The sequence below is a fragment of the Macaca mulatta genome, chromosome 18 (genome assembly GCF_049350105.2).
Source record: "Macaca mulatta isolate MMU2019108-1 chromosome 18, T2T-MMU8v2.0, whole genome shotgun sequence".
NCBI classification, from domain to species: Eukaryota; Metazoa; Chordata; class Mammalia; order Primates; family Cercopithecidae; genus Macaca; species Macaca mulatta.
In genome coordinates, this window is record NC_133423.1 from 26403707 (window position 1) to 26419291 (window position 15585).

General features: G+C 36.0%; 1 protein-coding gene across 2 annotated transcripts; it reads right to left on the reverse strand.

Annotated features, from left to right (window-relative positions):
• Nucleotides 1–2296: 2296 nt before the first annotated feature.
• On the reverse strand, nucleotides 2297–13529 carry DYNAP (dynactin associated protein). 2 transcript variants are annotated; one of them, XM_028838183.2, is made up of 3 exons: nucleotides 13422–13529; nucleotides 10238–10362; nucleotides 2297–3975 (listed from the first exon to the last, which is right to left on the reverse strand). In XM_028838183.2, exons 1-3 carry the CDS (start codon nucleotides 13438–13440, stop codon nucleotides 3643–3645), a joined length of 477 nt encoding a protein of 158 aa, XP_028694016.1. In that variant the 5' UTR covers nucleotides 13441–13529; the 3' UTR covers nucleotides 2297–3642. The 2 variants fall into 2 exon arrangements, with proteins under 2 accessions (XP_028694016.1, XP_014977481.1); XM_015121995.3 differs by lacking the exon at nucleotides 13422–13529 and adding an exon at nucleotides 6667–6831 and having other exon boundaries at nucleotides 10238–10332.
• Nucleotides 13530–15585: the final 2056 nt, after the last annotated feature.

A 15585-nucleotide genomic window follows, 5' to 3' on the forward strand; every position in this document is an offset into this window, starting at 1 on the left:
CTCAGTTAGAAATGCAGAAATCACCAGTCTTCTGTGTTGCTCACGCTGGGAGCTGTAGACTGGAGCTGTTCTTATTTGGCCATCTTGGAACCTCCCCTCAACCACAAAGATTTTCTCATAGAAATTTCCTAGTTCTAGGTTTTACATTTAGGTCTATAATCTATCTGGAATTACTTTTTGAAAGTGTGGGAATTATGAGTCAAGGATCTTTTTAAAAGACATATGCATATTTACATACACTGAAAAATTAGACAGTTGTACGTATGTATGTATGTATATAAAATTGCCTGATTGTTCAGCACGAACTATTGAAAAGACTATTCTTTTCTCATTGAATTGCCTTTGGACATTTGTGAAAGTTGAATTGACCATATGTTTGTAGATCTTTCTAGATTCTCTATTCTGGGCCATTGATCTATGCTTCTTTCCATTTACCTATATAAAACTCTCGATTGCTACAATTTACGGTAAGTCTTGAAATCATTACTGTGATTCTTTCAGCGTTTCTTTTTCAGAATTGTTTTAGCTATTCTAGTTCCTTCCCCCTTCCACATAGTTAAAAACTAGTTTCTTGATTTCACAGAAAATATTTCTGATATTTTGATTGGGATTACATTGAAACTCTAGACCAATATGGAGAAATTCGAACATCTTAACATGACTCTTCCAATCCATTAACACAGTATATTTCTCTATTTAGGTCTTCCCTGATTTATTTCAAAAGTGCTTTGTAGTTTCAGCAGATAGCTCTTGCACATATTCAGTTAGATTTATATCTATGCATATCATGTTTTCATGCTACTGTAAATGTTATTAGCAACTCCAATGGTATATAGAAATACAATTAATTTTTGTCTGTTGACTTTATATCCTACACCTTTACTCAACTTGTTAATTGTAGAAGCTATTTTGAAGATTCTATGGATTCTCTTATTTTTTATTTTTATTGATGGAGAATATAATCTCTTTTTATTATATTTACTGATATAACATATTTCTTTTTTGATATTTATTTTTTAAAGACTGAGGTATGATTGATGAAAAATTTGTATATTTTATATACTTAAGGTGGAAAACATGTTTTTGTTTTTTCATAAACACAACAATTCAAGGAATACACCATGGTGTTTTTATATAAATATACCTTTATAATGATTCCCACAATGGAGCTAATTAACATATTTTTCACCTGTCATAATTATCATTTTTCTTGTGTTTGGATTGAGAACACTTGAGATCTATTACCTTAGCAATTTTCAAATATGCAATACGTTATTATTAACTATAGATACCATATTGTACATTAGATCTCTAGAACTTATTGATCTTATAACTGATAGTTTGTACCCTTTGATCTGTATCTGCCTATTTTCTCTATTCCCCATCCACTGGCAACCACCTTTCTGCTCTCTGTTTCTCTTAAGTTTGACTATTTTAGATTCGACATGTAAGTGATATCAAGCAATATTTGTCTTTCTGTGTCTGGTCTATGTTACTTAGCATAATAGTTTCCAAGTTAATTCATGTTGTTGCAAATGTCAGGCTTTCCTTCTTTTTAAAGTCTGAATAGTATTCCATTGTGCATACATATATAGTACATAGTTATCATATATATGATAAATTGTGTGTGTGTATATATATAGATATATACACACACACACACACAATGGAATACTATTCAGCCTTTAAAAGGCTGAATATAGACAAATATTTTATATATATCACATGTTCTTTATCCATTCATTCATTGATGGAAGCTTAGATCAGTCCCATATCTTGACTATTGTGAATAATACTGAAGTGAAATGGAAGTGCAGATATATCTTCAAGACAATGATTTCATGCCCAGAAGTGGGACTGTTGGATCATATGGTAGTTCTGTTTTTAATTTTTTGAGGAACCACCACACTATTGTCCATAATGGCTGTATTAATTCACATTCTCACCAACAGTGTACAAGGGTCCCTTATTCTCCACATCCTCAATAACACTTGTTATCTACTTACTTTTTGATAATAGTCAAACTAACAGCTGTGAGGTGGTATCTCATTGTGATGGTTAGTGCTGTTGACCACCTTTTCACATACCTGTTGGCCATTTGTATGTCCTTTTTGGGAAAATGTATATTCCAATCTTTTGCCCATTTTTAAATCAGGTTTTTTTGGTTTTTTTTTGTTTTTTTGCTATTGAGTTATGTGAATTCCTGATATATTTTACATATCAACCACCTATTAGATATACAATTTACAAACATTTTCTCCTATTCTGCAGGCTGCCTTCTCGTTTCCTTCCCTTTGCTTTGCAGAAGCTTTTAATGTTGGCAATAATGTTATGTTGGCTAGAACTAGACTCAGATACTGTACAATTTCAATTTTGGGGAAGAGCCAGTGTGGGGAGTAGTTGTAGGCTAATATTACTGGTGATAACTAAAAGTTAACTTAATATAGAACAGGTCATTTTGATGACTGATGCTAGTTCTATCAAATTTTAAGCGGCAGTGGTGGCATTTGTGGTTGCAGGTTTGGATGTATTGACAAAAAAAGTCAAATGCTGTAAAATATTTTAAGAGATTTATTCTGAGCCAAATATGAGTGACCATGGCCTCAGGACACAGCCCTCAGGAGGTCATGAGAACATGTATCCAAGGTGGTTGGGGTACCGTTTGGTTTTATATATTTTTAGGGAGGCACCAGACATCAATCAAATACATTTAAGAAATACATTGGCTTGGTTCAGAAAGGCAGGACAACTCAAAGTGGGGGCTTCCAGGCTAGAGGTAAATTTAAACATGTTCTGGTTGATAATTGGTCTAGTTTATCTGAAGACCTGAGATCAATGGAAAGGAATGTTCAGGTTAAGATAAAGGATTGTGGAGATCAAGTTTTATTGTTCAGAGGAATCTCTCAGAAAGCAGACTTCAGAGAGAGAGCAGGTTGTAAAATGTTTCTTATCAGACCTAAAAGGGTGCCTGGCTCTTAGTTGATTATCTCTTGGATCTGGAAAGAAAGGAAGGAAAACAAAGGGGGAAGGATGTTCTCTATAGAATGTGGAGTTCCTCCACAAGAGACTTTGCAGGACAATTTCAAGGTATAGCAAGGAAATATACTTTGGGGTAAAACATTTTGATTTTTTTGCCCTTGTTATGCCAGAGTCAGATTAGAAAGTAAGTCACAATATATGGGGTTAAATAAAACCCATCTGATGAGAATGTATGGTTTGTAGGGCATGACTCCCCAGACCCCCTAGAAAGGAATTTGGGCAAGATAAAAAATCAGAGCTTAGTCCTCAGATGAATAGGTGGAGATTATACATTGTTGGAAAAGAGTGATGAGCATTGTTACTGTAGGCTAAGTAGAAGTTACAGTAGTTATAGGTTAAGTGGAAGTAGTTGCAGATTCAGTTGAAGGGAATGTAGTTGTTGATTCAGTCAGAGATGGTAGAAGTGCTGATTGTTTGAGTTGTCAAGTAAGTTTAAGTTGAAGTAGGACTTGATATTGTTGAAGTTGTAACAGTTAGAGTCTGTTAAAGTGACTGCAGCCATGGTTCCACTTGAAGTGATAGGAGTAGCTGTTATAGTTGCAAACTGAGTTGAAGTGGTAGAGGCTGAAGTTTCAGTTGAAGTGATGACTGTGGCTGTTCAAATTATAATTGATTGGCAGCTGCAGCAGATGTAGGTTCTGTGGAAGTGGTGGCAGTTGTAGCTGTTGAAGTTGTAGTTTCAGTAGCTGTACTTGCAGGTACAGTCGAAGTGGTGGTCATTGTAGGTGGACAAGCAGGAGAGGGTGTTCCAGGTTTGACAGTCACACACTCTCCATTGTTTGTGGATAGTTGGATAACGATGGAGGAATTGGCAGATCCTTTGTTATTCACCAAGCATACTATAAGTACTCCAATTGCTGTCATTATCACACAGGCTAAGAGACAAGCCAGGAAGACTTTCCACATAGACCAGTCATTGCAGCAATGCTCTTTTACCTAAGCATGTATATAAAAATATCAGCAATGAGAAACAAAACTGCTTGTAGTTTATCATCTCTTTTAAATTACTTATAACTTATTGCGTTAACATCATTTGAGTCACTATGTGTCTCTGAAAGTTGGGCTTGAAGTCCATGTTTTCATGCAGGTAGAAATAATTGTCCCTTACATTAGAAGAAAGACAAATCTGCAAAGTCTCATCTTCTCTTATCCTATTTTCCATTTGTCTTTTTAACAGACTTTATTTTTAGAGCAGTTTTAGGTTGACAGCAAAACTAAGCAGGAAATACAGAGATTTCCCATATCCCTCCTGCCGTCACACATGTTCAGCCTCACCAATTGTCCACTTCTCCAATCGGAGTAGAACATATGTTACAATTAATGAACCTACAATGATATACCATTATCAGATTACTTTAGGGTTCACTCTTGGTGGTGTACACTGTATGGGTTTGGACAACTATATAATGATATGTATTTACCATTATAATATCATGCAGAGTAGTCTCACTGCCCTAAAAAATCCTCTGTGTTCCTCTTATTCTTCCCTCTCTCACTCCTACCTTTTTTTTAATGTGAGCACTATATCTTATATTGTTGTTGAGAAGATTAAAAATAACATACATAAAGTTACCACTTTTCAAAAATATTATATTTGGTTTTGATGCAGTATAATATAGAATTTAGAAACAAGGGCTTTGGAGTCCAATAGATTATTTCATAATTACCTGGATGAAAGCAAGATCTTCAAAGAATAGAATACAAAACTTGTACCTTTCAGACAGAATACAGTAGGTCTGAAATATTACAAAACATGGGCCACGGTATTTGTTGGAAGACTAGAGTTTCATGAAAAGCCTGATGACACCAAGACAGCAGCAAAAGAATGAGGGCAATGGTCACCAAGGCCAGGGAAATGAGGGCCACTAGGACCAAGTTAACCCTAGGACAAATAACATCCTCTTTCCTTGATGGGAGGCACTGAAAACGAGGTTCAAGAAAAGAAAGTGGCAAAAAGGCTTCTGTACATCTGGGAGAGGATTCTATAATACTGCATTACACAAACTTAAAAAGAGCCCTTTAGTGACATTAAACGCTCATGATCAGACAGAAGGAAACTATGTTCTCCTCCTGCTTTGGCCCCTTCTGGCAAAAACCGTGTGAGTTCTAGCAACTCTCTAAACTTTCCTGAGCCATATTTTCCCTAATTGTTAAATAATTTAACGGGACTAGATCAGCCATTCTCATCACTAGTTGTACATTAGATTCATCTGGGTAGCTTTTAAAAACTATTGTTGTATGGGCCCCACCCCCAAGAGTTTCTGATTTAATTGGTCTGGGGTGGGGCTCAGGCATTTGGTTTGTCCTAAACAGTCCCCAGGTGATTCTAATATGCAGTCAAGTTTAAGAACCAGCAGAGGCTGGGCATGGAGGTTCACGCTTGTAATCCTACCATTGGGGGAGGCTAAGGTGGGTGGATCCTTTGAGCCCAGGAGGTTGAGACCAGCCTGGGCTACATGGCAAGACCTCATCTCTACAAAAAATACAAAAAATAGTCAGGCATGGTGGCATATGCATGTGGTCCTAGCTACTTGGCAGGCTGAGATGGGAGGATTGTTTAAGCCCAGAAGGGTGAAGCTGCAGTGAGACGTGATTGTGCCATTGCGCTCCAGCCTAGGTTACAGAGTGAGACTCTGCCTCAAAAAACAAAAAATAAAAAATAAAAATAAAAAAAAGAGCCAGCAGACTTGATGTTATTGAAGACCTCCTTCAATTCCATGATTGATATGGATTACTTTACCTCTACAAACAAGAAGAAACATTTTCTAACTCCATCCTACTGAGCTTATTTATTATTTCACATTGTCCCAGAAACAGTATAAAGTTCATGTTGTTTTGTCCAGAATCAAGAAACAAGGCTCAGAGGCTCTCTACTAAGTCTCTGTAACAAGACTAAGCAGGGAAAGGAAGGAATGCCAGAGTTTGTGGAACCAAACCAAACTGCGAAGCATATTGGTAATTTATAGTCAATGTTAAATTTCTATACAACGGCTGAAGACTTAAAGATACAGTCACGAGGTAAAGTTCATTCAGCCTACAGGACATGAGGTCAGGAACCAAGGAGAGCCAAGTCTGGTCTCCAACGCTAGTGGAGACACTCCAGAGAACAGTAAGGTTTCTGTGTCAAGGTCATATACACCAGAGGACAGAACCCAGGGAGTTAAAGAAAGTGCCACACACAGGTTCAGAGGCTGCACAGAGTAAGAAAATAAGGTGATCACCAAAATAATAGGACCTGGGAAACTTTAAATATGACAGTCTCCCATCAGAGCCTAATGGTGAATTAAACCCTAATATTGCCAACATTCTTATTCACCCGCCCCTCCCTAACCTTGCATTTGCACCTTACACTTATTCCTTTGATTTTCATGTATGTTTTGTATCTATTATGGATATTTGAGTCCCCAGTTAGAACATTAGCTCTTGGAAAACAGAGACTAGCAAATATTTATTTTCTTGTGAATTGCCTCACAGTGACTTGTACCTATACTGAGAATACAGCAGATGCTTAATACAAACGTAAATGAATTAAGTAATTAAATACATTTCTTGGGAAATAATAGGCAAAGTACATGCCCTTATAGAGCACATCCCAACCTGAATAAAAGCTCCTGCGCTAAACATTACCTGTGTGTTACCGGATTCTGATTGTAGACATCTTGAATGTGCAAGGACCCCTGGGCTCATGCAGACCCCAGTTAAGTTGGGAGAGACATCACTGGTTATATCATTTGAAGGTGGACACCAGCGTATGGAACTGTGAGCCTCTTGGTCATTTGGACATGTGGTTGGCTACAAAGGCAGACTAGAAGTGAGTAGGAAGCCTAGGAAACCATGGCGTTGAATTGCTAAAATAAAACTCTTCTATCAAACATACCTAAGAGTATGACTTTTAAAAGGAATAAATGTTTTCTCATGCCCTGAAGATAAAAAAAAATCTAGACATTTATTATATATTATACTTTAACTAATTTTGGTAAGTTACTAAAGTTCTAGTTCAGGAATGTGTATCCTCATATTACACAAATGGATTGAATATCCTTAACGTTGCAAGCTGCCATATGTGGAACATATATTAAGAAGCCTCTATAAGGAAGAGGATGGTGAGCTGAAGTCCTTGCATCTTATTGGGTACAACCTGCTCAGGTCATTTTGGAAATGAAAATATTGAAGTAAAAAGAGTTGAAATGATTTGTCATTATGACACAACAGAGAGCATGGGAGCTCGGACCTTCTGGTGTTAAGGCCCATGTACTCCACTACACTATACTAAGAATAGTATATTGTTATGCTACACCATGCTATGCTAGTATAGTAATGTAGTATATACTATACTACATGATACTAGTGAAAAATTCTTACACAAAGTGACTGCTTTACATAATTCATACCATGCTCTATCCAATGGAACTTGCAAGCCTATGACAGTGACACAGAAGACAAACCATTGGTCAAATTTACAGTATGCTTTTGCTGGGTCCCTCTTGGGCATAGAGCAATGTAAAAACAGTCCACAACAATACAGGTTTCTACTCTCAAGGAGTCTATATGCTAACAGGGAGACAAAACAGGTTAGTGTATAATTAACAAATAAATGCAATAATTGTAAATTATTCAGAAGAGGTGAATATGGATTGAAAATGACTGAGTTGGCGGGGAAAAACTTCAGGGAAGGGGTGTGTTAAAAGAGGGGAAGGATAAGATAAAGTGAATATGAGAAAGGAGTAGATTCAGGAATTTATGGATCTTGTGGAAATGTTTTTTGTTAGTTTTGTTTTGTTTTGTTTTGTTGAGATGGGATCTCTCTCTGCAACCCAGGCTGTAGTGCAGTGACACAATCATGGTTCACTGAAACCTTGACCTCCCAAGGCTCAAACAGTCCTCTCATCTCAGCCTTCTGAGTAGCCATGACTACAGGCGTATGCCATTATGCTCATTTAATTATTTTTGATGTTATTTTTCATAGCGATGGGGTCTCCATATGTTGCCCAGGCTGGTCTAGAACTCCTGGGCTCAAGCAATCCTCTGGCTCTGCCCCCTCAAGGTGCTGGCATTGTAAGCATGAGCTGCTATACCCAGCCAAAAGTTTTATTACATATGAAACATAATGTAGAATTATCTAAGGCTCTTCATCTCACAAGAAGATAATGTTTACTTTGTAGCTGTGAATCAAGGTGATCTTGGGTCACTCCTCAATCAGCTTCAAAAGGAGAATACGGTTGATTTAATAACCCATTACTAGTAGTTATAGAAATTACTGGCCAATGAACCAGTGAGTTCCATGAAAATTGTCAAACCAGAATGGTATATAATCATTGACCCATTAGGAATTATCATTAAAAATACAAAAATATAAAATTATCATTAAATAAGATGGGATACTCCTGGCAGTAGACAATTAGCTAAGTTAAGTTTTTCTGTAAGTATAATATCAAAGAAATAGATATCAGTCCCATGTTTATCAAATATGAATAAACAAAATTCTACTTAATATTCATTACGCAAATTTGAAGAAGTTGAATTTACCTTTGTTAATACCCTTGCTTATTTAACTAGATGCTGATCCTGTTGTTTTCATTACATCCGATTTGCTTGTGGCTGGTGAACCTGAACATTTCAATGCACTTTGCAAACAAAGTGAAACTCACTCAGCGGGGCAGTTTCCCAGAATTTTCTGGCCCTGTTAGAATCCTAGCCCTTTCAGAGAGGAAGGTGATGGGTGGGTCTACACTAAGGATGGGGAATCTGTGATCTAGGCCTAGTTTGCAGCTTAAGTAATAATTTTACTGTGTCAGGTTGCTCTGACTCTTAGTACAGGTGGAGTCTCTTTTCCAAACTGGAAGAGTTGAAGAGCTGTAAATAATGTTTAACCAGCATTAGCGTAATCCGCATTAGCTAATAATGGCCACAGGCAACTGAAATGCGTTAGTTGTACTTACTAAAGTACATTCTATAAGTTTTTTACCCTGACTTTATAAGAATTAACTTGAGATTTCTTAGATCCCTAACGGAAAAACAAAGACACCAAAATTTAGTTTTGTTGTGTTTATAATCTTCAAATACTTTTAAAATTCCATTATTGAATTTGGTCTGAAGAGAAAAATATTGTCGTATCTATGCCTGAATAATATAATAAAGTAAAATATTTAGTCAGCTATCCAGATATATGCTGTAAAAAAAAACAATGTAAGCTAATATTTGTAAACATCTTTACATTTGTTATTATCTAGAAAAACTATCAAGATGATACATACCTGGCCAAGTATATGTTTTTTTTCCATCTGAGTATTTGGACATCCTGAAGATCCAATTACAGGGTTGCCTGAGCAACTGACCAAGCAAACTTCCAGACACCAACCCAGGGACTGAAGATCTTGTTTCTTTTGGTGAACCAGAAATCCTCTATAGGAGTTTTGTATTAACACGTACTGAGAAACAGGACTTTCTTCTTTGGTTTATCTCGTGAGTTATACAGGCTGATTACCACAGCTCCATATGACAAAAGCAAGCTATTTCTTCACACATGTTTCATTCATTCTTCAGGCAGTGAATTTTAACTCACCATTTTAATTTTCATTACATGTCCTTCCTTTTTTCTGAAGTCAAAGGTTATTTGGTTGGATATAAATAGATACATAAAATCTGTATATGATACAGATATATGATTATGAAACTATACACTGAAGGCTTGGTTTTTGGTATAAAATATTTTTTAAAAAGCAGACAAAATAGTCATATTTTGACATGGTATTTTTGGAGGATTTCTTTCTTAGGAATATTAATATCTAGGATTAATATCTGGTTTTTCAGCATATTTAGAAATCTGAGTTCTGACAAGTCTAAAAATTCTAAGCATCAAATTGTAAAAATGGAGCTTAATAAATACTGACATCAGTTTATGTTTACATGAATGTGTATATAGAAAGTTAAAGGGTCTATTTGTATATCCTATGGCCATAGAAACATTTCTAATACTTTATATCTATACATATTTAAATTAATACCTAAATATATAACATAGCAAAATAAAACATGAAAGTTACAGCACAAAAATTGATACAGGGTTGCTCTTTATTTTGGAGGAGAATGCAAAATTATGATCTTGGTTACATAGTAATAAAGAGATTAAATTGCTTTTAAATTCTGAAAATGAAATTGTAATATAGGCAAACTATCAAAATGGAGCAAGGACACTCACCCGCTGGTTTTCAGAGTGTTCAACGTTCAGTATGTATTTTCCATGTTTTCTGTCCATTCTAGAGCTGCCAATATCACAAGCTTCTCTCCAAAAATATTTTTCAATTTGTTCATTGCCCTTTATATCTGCAACCAGGAAACAATTAAAACACTGGTGGAAATCAACTATGATGCATCAGTACAAGTGTGGATTAAACTAAATACTAATTATTCACTAAAACAGGATCCACCTCAGAGGAGGAAATGAAATGTTAATTGCAGAAAGATGCAAGAAAACCAATACTTCTCTGAGAGCGATTGTGACTGCTCCCTCTGAAAACCTTACATTATTCTTCCATCTCTCCTCTTTGGCCCCATCATTCAGGAACTCACCTTTTATTTTAGGACTGACCCCAGAAAAACATTCTGAGATAGAAATTTACCATTGCTTGCTTCCTACTCAAGCACGAATGTCTCTCTCCCCTTGTTGGCACCATCTCTTAGGTACCCATGACCTCAGGGAAACTTCACCTTTTCAGTCCCTGGGTTGGTGTCTCTTTTGTCAGTTGCTCAAGCAATCCACACTCATTAAAAACTATTAGAATCAATGTCTTAGGCAATAATGTCAAAGGAGTGATGGAATATTGAAAATCTTTAAGAAGAGAGTTTTTTTATTTTGGTCAAAAAATCTAATTTGTCTTAAACTGCAAAATGATCAACTCTCGTATTGGTTTATTCACTCAACAAGTGAGAATGTGGAGTTTCAAAAGTGTGCCAGGTATTTTTGTAGTGCAGAAAGTTCCATAATAAAAAACAAATTCCTATTCTCTTTGTATGTGACACTTTTGGATTCGGAATATTTTTAAAGTTTAATCTTTTAAAGTTTAATCTCTTATAAATGTATTCAATACCTTCAGGTTGTAAGCTTTACCTTTGAACTGTAAAATATAAAGAACATGGAAAGCTGTCTAGGAATTGAAAAACTGGGGAAAAATTGTTCCAAAGAAGAGTTTAAAATATGATGATTTGCTACCACATGGATGAAACTTGAGGACATTGTGCTAAGTGAAATAAGTCATCACAAAAAAGACAAATAGTGTAGATTTCACTTATATAACATACCTAGAATAGTTAAAATCATAGAGACAGAAAGTAGAATGTTGGCTGCCAGGGGCTAGGAGGAGGGAAAAATGGGGAGTTATTGTTTAATGAATATACAGTTTCAGTTTGGGATGATAAAAAGAGATCTGGAAATGGGTGGCAGTGATGGTTACAGAATATTGTGAATGTATTTAATACCCCTAACTGTATACTTAAAATGAGTAAGATGATGAACTTTGTGTTGTGTGTATTTTACCACAATTTAAAAAGTGAAACAGAAACGTAAAGATTTACTCTTCTTGAAGGAAAGCAAACAGCCAGTGTATAGCCATGGGGTACAAGGGACGAACATGGGTTGAAGGTGTCAATAATATTAAAAATGACTTTTGAATGACTTTTTTATTCATTTGAAAATCAGAAGAATATTATTGTTAAACCAATAATATACATTTAATTGTATATTATTTAAAATATTACTACAATTTTATCCTGCAAAAACATTTCATTTGTCACTAGAGCCACATAGCCACGGTAGAAGTGAAACTCCATTACTATTGATGGCATCCATACATTACATCAGTGGCATAAAGAGTGGAAGATTATTCTTGTCACTGGAGTCTCACCCTCACAATCTCTAACTGGCCAAGCAGTTACATGACTCAGTCACAACATTTTGGAGAAAATTTTAAAATTTAAAATTAAAAGAAACAGTAACATAAAAATAAGACAACACATTATTCTGTAGCTAAATATATCATGTGAAAGTCAGATTTTTCTTTATTTTACAAAGAATATTTCTTCACCTTGTATTATGAGGAAAAATTCTTTGAATTCCTCAATCTAAACCTTAACAGAAAAAGCAGAGCACACCTGAATTGTTAGAATGACAGAGAGCGTGGATACCTCTCATTACCCTGTTAGAGTTGCCAGTAAAGGATCTTTGTTCTGAGCGGGATTTATAATGAAAAAAAGAAATCTGAAAGTCTTGCTGGCTGACACGTGGCTGAGAGAACTCTGGTAGCTGGCCATTTTTTTGCACTCTAAGGTGGCAAGGGGAGGAGGCCGTTTTTCGGTCATCCAATAAAGAAGTGAATTGGCTGTTGTCTCAAAGCCTAGGTCAAAGTTGATTTTTAAAAATCATCTTACTCAAAAATTTTCTTACCTGAAATTTTGGTAAGCTCTGATTATTATTTCTTTGGTCTACTGATAAACTGAGAGCCAGCATGACAGCTTCAGCCATGTCATGCTGGCTCTCAGTTTATCAGTAGACCAATGATTTTAGACATTTTAGGGAAAGGGGTTATTATATTTCATCTTTTTGTCAGACACAGAATTTCAAAGCCTAAGTAAAATGCTGGCATGCAACCAAAAAAGCATGAAAGAGCCTTGTGAAGAAGATAGAAACTGAACAATAAATTTCCAAACTGCCCTGTCAAAATTACCAAAGAAATTTGAACCAATCATTAAAAGTAAAAATAAAAACTGAAACATTCTATAAATTCATATATATTTTTTCACAACACATTTAGCATGTTCTTTATTGTATTGTTTACAAAGCTGAGCCAATACTTATACCAATTATTCCTTTACTGAATCAAAAGTAACGAAAAAGTATTTAAGCAATACAATTGGATTAGAATAATTAGTCCTATTCGAAATAGAAACTTCAGGAAGAAAACATGTTTTGATTTATATCATTGAATTTTCTAATTCCAAATGTAAAGTTTACTTATAAATTTTAAATATGGTTGTATTGACAAAGCACAGTCTTCCATTAATTTATTCCCAACTGTTTATTGAGTGCTTAATGTATCACAGGCATATCTGAAACCTGGATATCAAATTAGCAGCAACCAAGACAGACAAGACCTCTGCTGACACTCTATTCTTTGTTAATGAAAGCTTGACTTTTGATTTTAATTTTCAAATTTGTTTAAAGTGTTAATATTTTTGTTCAACCAAAGAAAATGTTCTCTTTCAGCTTTTTGTATGTTGGAATTAGAGGAAGGACCATAATGATAAATATATATCAACTTCTACAGAATAAAAGGCAACTGTATAATTCACCTGTGTTTGAGGACAGTGACTGGGAATTCATGACTTACCTAAAAGTTGGTATTCCATTTTTGGATGACCTTTGCTATTTGAAAGTTCTTTCTCTTATAGAGCCAAAATTTTCCTTGTTTCTCTGGCTGACTTACACCCTGGTCCTCCTATCTGGAGAGACCCAAAATAAAACTATTTTTTCTTCAGAATATGGATCTACAATCCCTGATAGACAATTCCAAAAATCCAAAAGGCTTTGCAAACTGAAAATTAATGTGAATGTTTGGCACAAATTTATTTGGCAGTAAAAATTAATATAAACAAACAACGATATTTTGAGTCTTTAATAAATTTAGCATTAGCATGGTTATCTATATGTTCAGTTACAAAAATATTAATGTGTGTTGCAGGCTACCAACATGTATTGTATAATATGCAACATACGTACCATATTTCATCGAATTTAAAAAATTTTGAATTATGAAACATATCTAACTCAAGCTTTTCACATGAGGGATGATGGGTTTGTAGAAATGTTACATTTTTTTTTTTTTTATAGCCAGGACCTCACTGTGTTGCCCAGGCTGGACTTGAATTCCTGGGCTCAAGTAACTCTCCCATCTCAGGATGCCAAGGAGCAGGAACTCCAGTTGTGCACCATCACACTCATTTGTGTAAAAGTTTACAATTTTTTAAAGACAGTTACATCCCTCCTTATTCTCATTGTGCTGAAAAACTATTTCATAAAAGACTTGCATTACTAAACTGACTCTCATGACTGGCATTTTAAAACTGTGAATGAGAAGAAGAAAATACAGCTTCATCAATTGTGAAAAAATATACCACTCTGATGGGAAATGTTGACGATGGGGGAGGCTATGCATGCGGCAGGGACCATCAAAACATATTTTTCCTCTCTGTACCTTTTACTCAATTTTGATGTGAATCTAAAACTACCCTAAAAAATAAAATATATTTGAAAAAATAAGAAAAATAATAGCTTTAATTGATGGATCGCAGGAAATGGTGCTACCCTTAGGCAACCTCTGACATAGATTTGATTTTACCATAGTATTACTGACATTATAGAAATGTTTATGTCCCCTCCAATGGGCATACCACACTGCCCAAAGCTAATCCTTGTAACACCTACAATTAAGTAGTACTATCCCCACTTTTCTGATGAGACATATATGCTTTCAGTGACCTTTTACAAACTCAAGATTAGAGTGTGTGGCTCTCAGGATATCCACTCGTTTCTTGTCTGTGGCCATTTATTAGTGTCTAGTGTATACCACACTGAGCCCTAAGAAGGATAGGGAGAAAAGGTGAAAGACAACTCAGAGCTTGACTTCATTGTCAAGATCATACAACTGTGGCACCTTTAGAGATTCTGATGACATGTATCAAGATTCATCAGGGAGGTATGGATATTTACTGGAAACACAGCAAGGGTGGTGCTGCCACCTGGAATTAGACCGGCCCACGAAGACAGAGATGGCTGGAATTCAGGTTTTAAGTAACACAGAATTTAGCAACTCCCAGGGCGGAGACATGTCTCATCATCCTTGCTGACTCTCCAAGTTCTGTCCAAGCATGAAACAAACGTTAGGACGTTCACAGAGCATGAGGATTGCCAATCAGCTGCGTGGGCCTTATTTTTGAGAACATGAAGGCCCCAGCTTTTGCAGCTGAGGTTTACTCATCAGTGGGATTAGTTTACAGGGATGAACACAAAAAGATTAAGGTAGGGCTCCAGGCCTCATGAAAAAAATGCAGCAGATAGACTGCTTATTAGAATCAGAGCTCAGAATGAAAATCTCAGAAAATGTCAGGTTTAAAAGATAGGGCAAATAGAGAAACTGGGATTCATAAGGTACAGAACCATAACTGGGTTATCAGATCTGGACCCGAAATTGGGGTCAACTCAACCTAGGATCAGAGTGGGGTGCAAAGGCTCAGCGGTGGGACATCATAGCCCTGTTCAGGGCTGCAGTAGCCAGGCTCAGCGTACAGTGAGCAGTGCAAACCCAGTAGTCTCATAGTTCAAAGTTAAGACTTGGCTCCTTTCATCAACCTCACTATGGATGGAGGATGCTGTGGTAAAAGATGAGAGCTCATGAAGCTGGAGCGGCTCATGGAGTCAGGTTTGGATATGGAACAATGATGGGAACTAAGGCAGGACTGAAGAAGGCTGTGATGAATTCAGCTCTGAGGAGCTGG

What these genes read in the sequence shown, in the direction of transcription:
- DYNAP (XM_015121995.3), bottom strand. Translation starts at nt 10,294, where the DNA reads ATGGACAGAAAACATGGAAAATACATACTGAACGTTGAACACTCTGAA. An exon ending in AACACTCTGAAAACCAGCGG is followed by an intron (nt 6,832 to 10,237) that starts GTGAGTGTCCTT and finishes CTGCCTTTGTAG; the next exon opens with CCAACCACATGTCCAAATGA. An exon ending in CAGAATCCGGTAACACACAG is followed by an intron (nt 3,976 to 6,666) that starts GTAATGTTTAGC and finishes ATACATGCTTAG; the next exon opens with GTAAAAGAGCATTGCTGCAA.